The 14,469-nt window shown below is 44.5% G+C and overlaps 1 protein-coding gene across 1 annotated transcript in view; it reads right to left on the minus strand.

Moving 5' to 3' along the window:
* BMPER (BMP binding endothelial regulator) overlaps positions 1-14,469 on the minus strand; it is a gene marked incomplete at both ends in the record, with an annotated part of 235,228 nt that overhangs the window by 54,515 nt on the left and 166,244 nt on the right. The window contains one exon of the mRNA XM_080701300.1: positions 11,784-12,120. Within this exon, the coding sequence (XP_080557426.1) occupies positions 11,784-12,120 (337 nt within the window). The remainder of the gene's footprint in view (positions 1-11,783; positions 12,121-14,469) is intronic.

Genomic DNA, 14,469 nt, shown 5'->3' on the forward strand with positions numbered 1-14,469 from the left:
AAAAAAAAAAGAAATAGGATTCTTTTGATATTTAGACAGAAACTTTAAAATTACAGATTTTGTAATATATATTTGATTATGTTCACAAAAGGTACTCAAAGTATGTTGATATTAACAATTTTTTCCAAAGAGGAAAAAAGAAATAAAATATTCCTCCTTACTGCCCCTCCCTAGGCACCCCTATTCTCACTCACTAGCCTGCCCTGCCGGCTCCCAGAGCCCACACCTCCTTGATTTCATTCATTGTCCTGTCTCCAGCACCTTGAACAGCTCCTGGTGTAATGATCTAATCAATCACTCGAGACAACAAAAGATTCCATGCACTTTCTTTTTGACAAGAGGTAATATATCCCTATTTAAAATTTATTACTAATTGATTGATCACCTCTGAGACATGAATAATTGGTGACTGACCTAGAAAAGAGGTGTGTGGGTACAAGAATATAATTTCTCAGCACTCTATTTCTCAATAAAATTCCTGACCTCCAAGTCTTATTTATTTATTTTTAAAGATATGCACACTTGTGACTATGTGAGCCCCAGCTGCTCCACAGCCCCGTCTGTGTATGAGCATTATGACAGCTTAGCATCCCCGCTGCTCCCCTGACTCGCCAAGTCAGAGGGGAAGTGAGACTAAACTGAGCTTTCCACGTAACCTGAGAACCATGTGGTGGAGCACCCAGGAATGCAGACGCCTCCCCCACTCACTTTTACAGGACCCATGGAATTTGATTTGGCCAACTTGATTGGGAAATGGACAGAGTCCCGGATGGCCACCGAGCCCAGTCCAGCCCCGAGCCCTGGCCAGCATCCCTGACATGTCCCACAGCATGGGGCCAACATGCCTTCTTTGAGAAGACAGTGATGCTGCCAGCATGCCAGCTGGTTTCACCAGATGCCGTGCCTGGCTGTGTGGTTTCACTGAGTCACGATGCTGGGCTCAAAAGGCACCAAATTCCCAACTGATCTGTACAGGGCCTGATGGAAACTGACCCACAAATGGCACCTCTGAGGACTCACTGACCCAGCTGTTGGATATCTTGATTTCCCAAGGACAAGTTGAAACCACAGGCCCAGGCCTGCCCTCGTGACCTTGCTGGCATCGCGGCCAGTGGCAGTGGACTCTTTGGCCATTTTGGCTGAAATTTACTACAGAAACTTCATTTAGATTCACGAGGGCCTCACAATGAAAAAGGATGGAAGTTCCGAGGGGTTAGATTCCTCGCTCATGACTACTGTCACTTATTCCTTAACTCGGTCCAGAGGATTTAAGTCAGCTTACAAAACTACATGCAGAATGAAATGAAATGTAGTGAATGAGGAAAACAGGAAAGGGAAAAATGAAACCAGGTTTGAGATTAATTTTCAAAATAAAATCCAGGTCTTGAAATCGTGTACACTTGATAAAAATGGGTCATAAACTTGGCCCCGATCTGCCTGATAACCACTGGAAAAAAAATAAAAAATAAAAAACTAGTCATAGCCTAAAGGTCCAGCACTTTCTCTTAAGAGAGAAACTCAGGTCGTCTTGGAGAACATTTTAGTGCTTAGTTTACAAACAATATTAGGCAACATTATCTAATGATGAGAAGGAATCTGTAGAAAAAGAGACAAGCTGACACAAACTCCAAATACCAAGTAAAGCTCAGACGCTTCCCCCATCAAGGGTCCCTTAGGAAGAACACGAGTTGATAACCCAGTATTGACCTTGAGTTACAATGTAAAGGTTAAATGACTCTCATATCACTACTTAAGGAAACAAAGGATATTGGCATCAAAGTGAAAAAAGTTAAAATGAAAAGTTAAAAATAAATTCTTTCTTTTCCTACACTCTTTGTTCTCCTAAGAAAAACAAAATCAAAGCACTTGAATTTCTCAACTTCACCCCTATAACACACTTTTGGGATAGACCCATTATTTTAAGTTCAGATCTGCATATTTCTCTTATAAAATTAATTATCCCTTCTGTACCTTCTCATCCAGTTCAACCCTATCAATTGAAGGACACATTTTAGAAATTTTTGTTCATTCCAAAGTGGTGTCTGTTTTTGTTTTGTTTTAGGAAAAAGAATCAATTTCTGAACAAGATAGGAAGAAGTTCTTCCAGATGGTCTAGAAATGACCATGTAAAATTTTAAAAAAAGCACTTCAAGTCCTAGCACCAGATGGCATAGGTCATTCTGAAGGCAAGCTCCCACACAGCAGGTTTATATTTCAGTGTAGGGAAATATTAATAAAAGCACTTGACTGAACTTGTGCTGTGCCAAGCCTGATGAGGACGTCAAGGGAAGTGCCTGACGGGTCCTTGCCACACACCCTGCCAGCGATGCGGGAGGCCCTTCATCATCCCCGTTTATAGGTGGGGCAGCCTTTGGGGCGACCTTGGGCAAGCTCACCTGCCCAATGGCAGGGGGCGGGGCTCAGAAGTGACCCAGGAAGTCTTGACCTTTTTTTATTTTGGTGGTGGTACTGGGGTTCCTGGAAACCCTTCTACCTCTGGGCTACACTCCCAGACCCATTTTATTTGGAAACAGGGTCTCTTAAGCCAACACAGCTGGCTTCGAACCTGCGCGATCCTCCTGTCTCTGCCTCCCAAGCACGGGGATTACAGCATGTGCCACCACACCCTGCTAAGCCTCGACAATTCTACCACACTCATTTGGTACCTAATTCTCCATCCCTTTCCAAAAGCAAGAGTAATGACTGTCTCTCTCTGGGCTTCAAAAAAAGATGCCTTTTCCAGCATAGGGACTGCCTCTACCTCCTCCCTCAGTGGACCTCCTCACCAGCTCTTCCCTCGGAGCTCCCAGCGAAGGTTCACCTAACTAGAAGCCACCACCCCAATGCCACCTGTGACATCTCCCTATTTCCCTCACTGTACTTCCACAATAGGGAATAGCCTCATTTCTCATTCAGAGCTACGAGTTCTCCAAAGGAAGAGCTTTGTCTCTCTTGTTCAGTCCCCAGTCACCACACCTACCACAGTACCTGGCGCACAGCTGACACTTAGTTGAAAGTTGGTTCCACAGTACCTGGCACATGGGCACTTAGTTGAAAGATGTATAAAAAAAAAAAAGAAGGGAATTAAATAGAAACTCCTCCTCTGAAGCTCATGGCAGAAGCAGGACATGTACAACCATGGCGGCTCTTGCCACATCCTCTGACAGAGAACCACACCAGAAATACCTGCCAGGCCACCTGCACAGGCTTGGTGGGGGCCGCAGAATGAGTCCCTTCTCCTCTGAGTGCCTCCACCAGCTCAAGAGGGAGATGATGGAGTGATGATGTCAGCTTCATCCTCACAGACACAGAGGGCTTTACACCCGTAAATAATGAAAAGCTAATGAAATTACACCATACTGCCTCCTGCTCACTGAGAGGTAATCAGGAAGTTCCCTCAGCAGTCAAGAGAGATGCTCTGAAATAATTAGTGTTTTACCTGCTATAAGGACACTCATTCAAGTCTGTGTTCACGAGGCCCATCTAATTGCATCGCAGAAGGCGATTTTCTGAGGAGAAACACGGCAGGATTCTAGAATGTTTATGCCTAAAATAAACTCGAAGATAAAATTATCAAATCAAATTGAAATTGTACTTAACCTTGAGTTAAGAAGGTTATGTGGCGAGGATTTAGCTTTGCCCCAACAGAGTTTGGCCTTTGCCTTAGACTGCTGAGAGGTGATCTCTAGAACCTTGCAATGTCTTGTTTCTCAGTGACAGGTTTGTGCCAAGGGCTTTGGTTAGTAGACAGTTTACCGATGGAATTTAGGAGGGGAGTTTGGGGCCACACAATAACAGATATAACCTCCAAAGAAATTGAAGACCAAAGACATTAGCACATTAAGGCCTCCAGGAAGGGCTGGAGACCAAAATTCAGATGCACAGGGCACATATGACTAAGTCACGATAAAAACTCTGGACACCAAGGCTTGGGTGAGCTTCCCTAGAGGGACAACCCAAGTGAATGCAGCGAAACATCAAGACAGAGCAGAGCAGGTCCCGTCCCCAGGGCAGGGAAGACGACAGCGGGAGCTTTGCTTTGGGGAAACTTCTTGGACTCCACCCTACACATCCCTTCTGATTTTAATCTGAGTTCTCATAAGTATGATGGCTTTTGATGAGTTCTGTGATAGATATGTGCGGTTTTCTTTGCCGCTTCTTCTTTAAAGAATAGTATTTGCTCTTCAGTATGAAAAATTAAACATGACAAGATTTAGACTTGGATAAGGTGATGTTCCAAGCATCTTCATATTTTTCGAAGTACTCATGTCTTTCTTTTTACTTTGGCTCCAAGAAAATTGGACTAACTGGGAATGAATGGCCTTTTGGAACGGAGCTCCATGCAGCTGGAAAATAAGTTAAGATCTTGCTCTTGGCCACTTTGATGGGTCCGACAGAGAAGACTCTTACCTGTGGCCAAAGTAGAGAAGAATGGATGAAAGGCTAAAAGGCAGCCACCCTCAGGCTTTGGGTCCAGCCTGGTACGAGGCTCAAGGACAATGACAAGGCAGAAGGAATGTGACTTCTCTGTAGGAAGTCTGCAGAGACTTTTGAGTCTCTGCGTGGTACCAGGGCAGAGGGCCAGTGGGTACTGGCCAGACTACCCAGTCAGAGGCAACCGCTATACCATAATAGGAATCTAATTGGAGTCCTAAGACCAACAGCCCAGAAAGGAGGATCTGTGCATCAAATACCACAAAAGATAACAATGTCAAATACTGGCCGAAGGCTAAAACTAGAGCTGAAAAATTCAGGTGGCTTGTGGGTAACTTGCGAGCAGGCAGAGGTGGACCCTGAGGTTCAGCGGTGGCCTCTTGCCTTCCATGGCAGTAGACTCAGGCAGCAGGATGTGCTCACAATTCTTGTGGTGTCAGAGATGGCCCAGAGGCTCTGCTCTCTCTGACCAGTCTATTTCTTGAAAAGATAGAGACATGTGCACACCTGACTGTAAGTGTGTAACTGAGCATGAGACCAAAGACCTATGATGGACCCAGAATTGAAGCCGGCAAGAGTCACAAGTAGATGGGAGAGGGTGCAGGTACGAGGCACATCCAGTGACAGTGCTGGGTGAGAAAAGACAGCCTCCATTCCCCAGGGAACCTAAAATCCGACCGTGGAGAAAGACTGCAACAGAGCAATGGAGTGTGTTTGCTAAATGATGACAAAAACAATCGGTGGAATTTAGAGACTAAAGAAAGCATACGATGGAAGCTGGCATCAAACTACATCCAAACTCTATCCATAGCTTAAATGGAGAAAACCACTGAGGCGGGAGAATGACAGGAATCCAGATGGAGAAATGTGGTTGGGTGCTTAAATAGAATGAAAGGAGCCTAGGACAGAAGGAGAGAAAGAGAGAGAAAAATAGAGACAGAGACAGAGACAGGGAGATCATTTGGCAGGGAAAGCATTTTGAACTTTCAAGCTGTACTTTCTATGGGCTGAAGTCTGGTAGGGAGAACAACCGGGTGTCTACATGCCACCTGGTGTCAGCATACCTTAATTACAGACTCAGGGTGACAACCCATCCTTGGCTGAAGGAAAAATAATAAAAGCCTATAATGTCATCCCGTTTGATTTAGGACTCTGGGCCTATTAGAAGTTCTCAACAAGTCATTAGAAAAAAGTGAATCAAAATGTTCCAAGAATGTTCTTTTTTGAAGTAAGAAAAATTGGCTTGATTTTAATTATAGAATAATAGTTTTATTATCACACATGGGCAGTCTGTACTTCTTGCCTGCGTCTCTCCTCTTGTTTTACAATGAATGATTAGTTTTCTTTGCAGGGAAACACAAAGAGGGCCATTGAAGGAAGCTGTGATCTTCCCCTGGAAGGAGCCCTGGCCGTCCTGAGGTCCCAGTGTCTCCAATACCACGGCCCCGTCTCCGTCCAATGTTCTCCTGTCTACCTCCCACCTCCTACCTCCCAGTACCTCAGTGGGAAAGGACACATCTGTGAATCCTCTGGCATGACTTCAATTTCTTCCAGCTGTAAAAACCACCGTATGGAAAGAAAAGAACATTTCCTAGACTGGGAATCCCCAGACGGTTTCCCAGCCCCAACAAGTGAGTAGAGTTTCCGCACTGGCGAATTCCAGCCCACTAGGCGAGGGCTGGAGGAGGACGGAGCTCCAAGCTTGCAGGATCTGGCTTTGATGCGCTTCTCCCACACTTTCCTGACTTCCTGAGCTGCAGTCCTGCCCTGACTCCAGAGTCCTGCTCTGCTGGCAGGTTGCACTCTTGAAACTGTGGCACCCGGGATGTGGGGCTGGGTTAGGGAAAGGCCCACTGCTGTGCTTTGTAGGCACAAGGAACAGAGCCTTTCCCCCGGGTTTGGCCCACACAGACCAGCCTCTTCCTGGGGGCAGCAGCAGGGAGGTGGGTTTGATGCTAGATGCTCGGGGTCTCAAGGAAGCCTCTGCCCTGGGGATGGGCTATTGCAGTACTGGGGACTGAACCCAGGGGTGCGCTACCATGAGCTTCATCCCCAGCTCTTTTTATATTCAAAGACAGGCTGGCCTCGAATTTGCAATCCTCCTGCCTCAGCTTCCCAAGTATCCAAGATTACTCAGTTGGCACTCAGGGGAGAAATGATCATGAAAAAGGACACATGGTCACCATCAAACGCTCTCTCCTCAGAGGATCCTACATGTGAGTCACATAAAATCCAGACCATTCCGCATGAATATATCCACAGTATACCACCCCTCCAGCTACCAGAGATGTAGCACAATGCACCAATAAAGAGTAATGCCAAAAATATTAGAAGGAATTATCTAATTTAAGGAAAGTCAATTAGCAAAGCTGAGACTTAACACGTGTCATCGACACAGTCAGCAATTCTGTGGGATCTGTTACTGAATTATTTTGCACCCAAGCACGTTAAATTGATTAATAAAAGTATATTCTTCTGATTATAAAAAACTTGATCATGAACCAAACTTTTATGCCAAATCAGTCAAGAGGATTCAAGCTGTGGATGAATAAAAAATTAGCAAAGTTTAGTCGGGGTGTAGTGGCGCACACATGTAATTCTAGTACTTGGGAGGCTGAGAGGGGAGGATAACAAGTTCGAAGCCAGCCTCAGCAACTTAGTGGGGCCCTCTGCAACTCAGGGAAACCCTGTTTCCCAATAAAAAATAAAATAGATCAGGGAGTGTAGCTCAGAGGCAGAAGACCCCTGGTTTCCTTCCCAAGAATCCTCTCCTACACACACACACATAATTAGCAAAGCTTAATAAGTTTCCCAAAGGAGAGAAAAAAAGTATTGACTAATATGCAGCCATTTCTTACTCGTTTACAAGGTGGTAATTTTTCAAGTATTTAGACAACAGGCCGCTTAGTATTAAAAATATTGGATTAGGTATAAGACTAACATAAAATAAGAGTTATAAACTCGAGACATTTCAAAAGTAAACTCTTAACTCAGAAGATTAGAATTATTATTTTGACCTTATAAAAAGCACTGTCTCATATTTATAACAGAATTTTCCCAGTGGAATATATCACGTGTTAAGGAAATTCAAAACAGAGAAACACTTGCTTCAGAGAAATACCTTCTCTCCTTTCCCACTGTTGCAAAACAGGGTGCTTGGAAGGTTGTATGCATGGTATACTACTTTATTCTTGGTTCTTCAAGAAAAATACATATGTTTTTTTGAAGAATGAAGGAAAAATAACAATAATCAGATTCCAATGCTGCTTTGTATATGACTTTTTAGGATATTAAAGTAACATTATTTAATTCTGTAAGGGCTCCAAAAATATGGTCCTGACCATATTTTCAGGTTTGTTTTAGAAATTTCACCAAGCAATGATTTAAAATACATAGGCAAAATGTAAAAAGAATAAGGCTGGGAACGCAGCTCAGTATAGAGTTTCCCTTGATCCAATCGCCAGTATAGCAAAACGGAAAAAGTAAAAATAAAATGGATTAATTGAAATACACAGGAAAATTAAATATTTGGGATGTCATGTGATTGCTTTTTTTAAATTGCTTTTTGGTTTTGCTACAAGACAAGTTGGTTTTTGTTTGTTTGTTTGTTTTTGTGGTACTGATAATTAAACCCAGGGACATTCTACCTCTGTGCTACACTCCCAGCTTTCTTTTTATTTTTTAATTTATTTATAATTTGCGGGTCTGGGGATGGGACCCAGGGACATTCGACCTCCGAGCTACAACCCCTGCCCTGTTTTTTATTCCTTTATTTTGAAACTGAGTCTCACTGAGTTGCAGAGAGCCTCACTAAGCAGCTGAGGCTGTCCGCGAACCACGATCCTCCGGTCTCAGCCTCCCAAATATTGGGATCATAGGTGTGTGCCATCATGCCCAGCTACAACAAGTTGTTTTAAGAGAAACAGTTAATTCCGAAATAATTTCAAGGCTTCATCAGTGAAAATCTATCAGATCATCTCCCCATGATGAGAACAGAAGATATCAACAATCAGAAAGGTAAATGGCTAGCAGAGGTTGGGGCATAGAATTCCCTCAAGAAAAGCCATAATAGAGGATGACAACACCCAGGTCCTAACACCATGCTGACTGGTCACTTCATACTGTTGTGCTAATGATGCGGGTCGGGGCTCTGGGACTCAGCTGGCCACGGGCTCACACAGTAAGGAAGCTGCAAAGTTGGAACTGGGTCCTGCTTGGCTTCACCCTGCCCATGGATCATTCCAGGTTCATTGCACCATGAAGTCTCCCTAGAAAACCTGAGAATCGGTCCTCCCCTCAAAAGAAAATTGCCTTTCTTTATGGCTCCTTATTTATTTTCTTCTCTTTCAAAATATGTGCTTGGAAGAAAGGCAAAAAACCCAAGATCTCCCCAAGCCTGGCCACCTCACTTCAGAATGTGGGAGACGCATCATCCTTGGGGCGGGAGTCAGCAGGAGAGTCTGGATTCTCCACCTCCCTTTCCACAGAATCCCTGGGCCACAAAAGCACGCTCAGGCACCGCACCATGCCAGTGATGGGCAGAGCCCAAGCCCACATCCCAGCCTCACAGCCTCCGTACACAAAGACTCCAAGAGCGTGCCTATGAGCTGCCCCCAACTGGGCACGGGAGCCCCTGACTCCACCAGCCATGTCCTCAGCGCTGCTGCAGCTGCTGCAGCAATTTCAAGGATAGAAAGAAAGGCCACTATTTGGCCATCACAGCATCCTGATTCTCTTTGTTTATGTACACTGAAGTCTCTTTTCATGACTTCAGCCAAGGCGCTCATCATATTCCTGCTGTAGTCCAGGGATCATAACACTAATTAAATCATCAAAGGCAAAAGAAATAGAAATTTGAGAAAAAGGACTAATCGCTACAAGTCTTCTCTCCAAGTTTTGTTTTCAACACAATCCTTTCAAATGGGATAAAAACCAAAGGTGTAGGTTGTTGGGGCCCTGGGAGAAACGCAACCTTTCCATCCTATTTTAAGCAGAGAAGAGCACAATCCAAATCTGCGATTAAAGTGGGAGAGCTTCCAAAAGAAGCCTGATTCTTGTTTATCATTTAATTAGTAGTAGTGGAAGAGATGATGGCTGCCAACAATTACAGAGTGTCTGCTATATGTAGGAACCGTGGGGAACACGTGCACTTATGTTCATTTAATTTCGCTGAATCTTAAGGGCAACTCTTTAAGGTACGTTCCTGTGTTATCCCCACTTTACAAATAGACTGACTGAGGCCAAGAGCTTAGGGAATTGCTCAGGGTTACACAGTCTGGCTGAGTTTTCAGGCCTGGAAGACCACAGAGATCATTTGTTTGTTTGTTTGTTCATTGGTACCAGAGATTTAACCCAGGTCCTTCCTACCTCCAACATATACCCTATCCTTGTTTTCTTTTCCTTTCATTTTTTTGTTTGTTTGTTTTTTGTTTTTTGTTTTGGTACTGGGGATGGAACCCAGGGGCATTCTACCTCCAAGCTACACCCCCTGCCCTTTTTTTTATTTTTTATTTTTTTGAAACAGGGTCTCACTGAATTGCAGGGTGCCTCACTAAGTAGCTGAGGCTGAATTTCAGGGTGCCTCACTAAGTAGCTGAGGCTGTCCCGTACTGCCAACCTCCTGTCTCAGCCTCCCAAATTCTGGGATTACAAGCGTACACCACAAATATCCGGTTTATTTTCTGCTTTTGAAACAGGGTCTTGCTAAGTTACTGAGGGTCTTACTAAGTGGCTGAGGCTATCTTCGCACCTGCAATTCTCCTGTGTACACCTGAGCTCCACTTCTCGGCCTCCCAAGTACAGGGGCACATTACCACACCCAGAGGTACATCACCACAGATATCTTAACTGCTATACTCTACTTCTTCTCATCAGACCTTCGAGCAAAGTTCATAAATTGCAAATGAAACCGGGTTTGTCCAGGAGCTTAACTCACTCAAAGTCTCACATTAAGATTTCTCAATTTCAGTAGAAAATGGGTGGGGCCAATCTAGGGGGTCAGCAAAGAAGGGAACCCGGAGAATTCAAATTATAAGAGCAAAATGGCTGTAAGGAGCTAAATGTGTGAGTAGGAGCCAAGCGGCTTGGCAGATGCAGCCATGTTCAGGGATTTGTGATGACAGGGACAGTCTTTTTTCCACCCTGCTTTTGAGCTGCCTTTATAGAACTTTATCTTTTATGTCCAAAGATCAAATAAAAAAAATCACATTTAACGAGAGCTGGGGGAAATAAACTGATGGCAATTAAAGAGTAAAAATAACCTCTCTGTGGTCACAGACCACAGGAGTTTCCTAATTTTAAGAGGCAGAGGCAAATCACTTAAACAAGGCCTTCTGGACTGTGTACGCCTCATGTTTCCCCCACGCCCACAGTGGTTAAAGTTATGGGCAGCCATAGCTCTTGAACCCATGGAATTATGTAGTAAATGGAAGTACAACCAGGCCAAGCTCATCAACTCACAAACGCAACCCTGGAGCACGGAAGTCAAATCCATTTCCTCTAGCCAGTTGCTTCGTGTGAAAGGGGTTCAAGCAGTCCTACTATCGATGAGGGTCCTTTCTCCAACCTCAAGCCCTATTTCCACTGTCCTCTGACTCTGCACAGGAGCTATCACAGTTGGACAAGACCCAAGGAATCCTCTCTCCACTTTCTTATTTCCCATGTGCAGATTGTGTCTGAACTAGACCATGAGACTGACCTGAACTCTTCCTCAGATCTAGAATAATGAAGCTCAGCAGGGCGTGGTGGCGCACGCTTGTAATCTCCACACTTGGGAGGTGGAGACAGGAGGATCGCGCAGGGTCGAAGCCAGCCATGCTGGCTTAAGAGACCCTGTTTCCAAATAAAAATATAAAAATAGGTCTGGGAGTATAGCCCGGAGGTAGAAGGGCTTCCAGGAACCCCAGTACCACCAAAAGAAAAAAAAAAAAAAAGAAGAATGAAGCTCACACAAATACCCAAGGATGACCACAGTGATCTGAGCTTGTTTCAGGAAATTACCTTTGCCCTATACTACTGTGGTTCAGGCCAGAATTTGGGGAGCCCTTCATAAGCCTAGAGTCCAGCTACCATCCTGGAAAAACCCTGAGATGTCACCAGATTCCCAATAACCCTATAGACACGCAAAAACACAGAATCTCTTAGAAATAGCCCTGGAATACTTCCTGGAATTTCCCAGCAGGGAATACAATGTGGGGCTGACTCAAGGTGAGATTAGCTATAGAGGAGAAAGAAGAGAGGATGTCTGCACCATGCTGTGGGGCCTGTAGTCAGTGCCAGGACACTCTGTTCCAGGGTCAAGTCTATCCTTGGTCTGTAGCCCAATCCCATCCCCAGAACACTGCACTTACCTATAGAAAGTAGCAAAGTCCACTGTCGAGTGGCAGGTCTGAAACTCCCAGGATTTTAGCTTCTGGCATTCTCGATGGGCTCGGAGCTTTACCTTTACAGTCCCCTGACACAGTTCGGGCACTGGTTTCCTCTGGGGTTTGTTGCAGAACTCATTGGATTCCACCCTCCAAGATTCAGCAAAATCATCCACATCAAACTTGAAATTTCCATCTCCACCAATTAAGTCATCGCGTTTATGGCCATTATAGTTGCCACAAAGACCACACAGCTTGCCCTTGAGATGAGGGGCAGCCATGACCTCCACAAAACTGTCTCCATCCCAGGATATTTCCAAACCTAGAGGAGAAAGAGACAGTAATCAGCCACTTCAGAATCTCCCAACAATCCTCAAATATACTTATCTTTACATATTGCATATGACTTTCATCCTCCAGAAAGGGGCAAAGAGCATCTGTCCAAGTTCTTGGTTACCTTTTAATCTTACCACATTACAGGTTGTATAAATTACCTAAGCCACTTACTTGTTGAGTTTAAGGTTTTTACATTGTAAAAATTTTTCCCTTATCATAACAATGTACATTTGGTTTGACCTATATAGATAACTACTCTTTGACCACTCTACTCCAAGGTTTAATATTCTTGTTCTTTTTTTAAGTACCTGCATTAGTCCAAATTGTGCCTTCATTTATCCAATTATTACAGTAATGTGAAAATGGAAAGATGATAAGTTATTTTACCTCTGATCTATACCCCCAGCCCTATTTTATTCTTTTATCTTGAAACAGGGTCTTGCTAAGTTGTGGAGGGCCTAAGTGCTGAGGCTGGCTATAAACCCACGATCCTCCTATCTGAGGCTCCAAAGTACTGAAATTACAAGTGTGCACCACCATGCCAGGCTAGATGATAACCTTTTTAATGTCATTTTTGTTCTATCCAAAAATTCCCCCATGTAAGTATTCCTTCAAATGCCAGAGAAAAGTTTTCCAAATAATCTGTGTTAATGAAAATATTAAAGTAATAAACATGTAGCTTCTGAATATATCCTCTTCAAAGGACAATACTTGTAAATGAAAACACTTGCTACCTCCTCACCCTCTAGTCATTTTGGAGATGTGGACCCTGACCAGTGCTTCCTGGAGTTGAGTTAATGAGCAACTCTTCTACTTTTCATCTCTGGAATGTTCGTGAACTTCAATATTTGAGACAGTGTTGGAAGCTACTGGGCCATAGACCAAAGTAGCTCACATGTATCCAAAGCTAAGCCAATGCTGCCTATTCCTCAAGGGAGAAGGCCATAGACCTCTCTTCGTTTGCTGAACTGCTGAAGGGGTGGTCTCAAAGGATACACAGAGTCTCCAGACACACTGGTCCCAGATTTCTAGGAACTACTTGAGCCAACAGGTCCTCTCAATGGTAGAATGTCTATGTCACAAGTAGGACAGCCAGGTTAGGTTGTTACACAGCACAGTTAAGTCTGATGATATGGTCAAGAAGAAACATTCTTAACTCCACTCTGCTGCTGTATACTAAGACACACTCCACAAAAGGGAAGTCTTTTGTCTCAAATACAAATAAATACAAGTAAATGACAAAATTTTTCTAGTTTTTTTTTATGGTTTAAGGGTGTGTTGGAAACTTTTCTTTTGTTTTCCTGGTAATCCCCTGGCAGTGCCTGAGCCCACCAGTAAATGGGTGAAGCATACACCAGTGGGTGCCAAAGAGCCACCTGTGGAATGGACAGCAGGGGCATCGGCAACAGGCCAATGTGCGTTTCTGCCCAGGGACTTCTCCTTAGTCCCTGCCACTGTCTCCTAAGAGAAGCAATCACAGGATAGTGTCTTTTTAACAGAAGGGTTGCTGCTCCCTCCTGAAGTTTTAAATCTTCCTCTCCTGGGTTTCTGACAAAGCCTATCCTGAGCAAAAGAAAATAAAATCTTTTCTCCTAAAAGGTTTTCTTTGTTTCTGTTCCTGAAAGATCAAGATTAAGCTGCTAAGCAAATGTTCAGAATTTGGGGAATGAGATGGCAACTGGACAGGAGAAAAAGAGGGAGAGAGGGAGAAGAAGGAGGAGGAGGTGAAGGAGAAGGAGGAGGAATAGGGACCTTGTTGGGATATGAAATTGGCATAAGACAACAACATCAGAGGGAGGGAGGGAGGGATGGCTGGCCCAGGGGTAAGATTCCCGAGCTAATATTTTCACTCTGAACACAGTTTGAGAGGAGACAAGGCTGTAGCCCACAGGGATTTCCCATGAGAAGACCATACAACTGCCATAAGACAGAGTTACTTTAGAGAAAGTTACTGGTAGAATAAACCAGTGATATAAAACTGGGTTTCTCAAGAAATCAACAGAAAGAGCCTGCCAAGGGGTTAGGCCGGTGCCTGGGCCAGCGGCCAGCATCGGAGCCTTCCGTGAGGCAAGGCCGCTACTGAGGCCTCTGAGGCCGGGATCGAAGCCTGCCGAGGGGTCAGGCCGATGCTGGGGCCACTGAGGCCGGGATCGGAGCCCGCTGAGGGGTTAGGCCAGTGTCGGGGCCAGCGAGACCAGAATTGGGGCCTCCCACGAGGCAAGGCCACTGCTTGAGCCAGCAAGGTCTGGATCGTACACAGGGTAACCAGACCACTACTAGGGCCATCAAGAGTGGGATCGGTACTTGCAACGCGGCATGCACAGAGAAATATCGC

The sequence above is a fragment of the Muscardinus avellanarius genome (assembly GCF_963383645.1).
Source record: "Muscardinus avellanarius genome assembly, chromosome: 9".
Taxonomy (NCBI): domain Eukaryota; kingdom Metazoa; phylum Chordata; class Mammalia; order Rodentia; family Gliridae; genus Muscardinus; species Muscardinus avellanarius.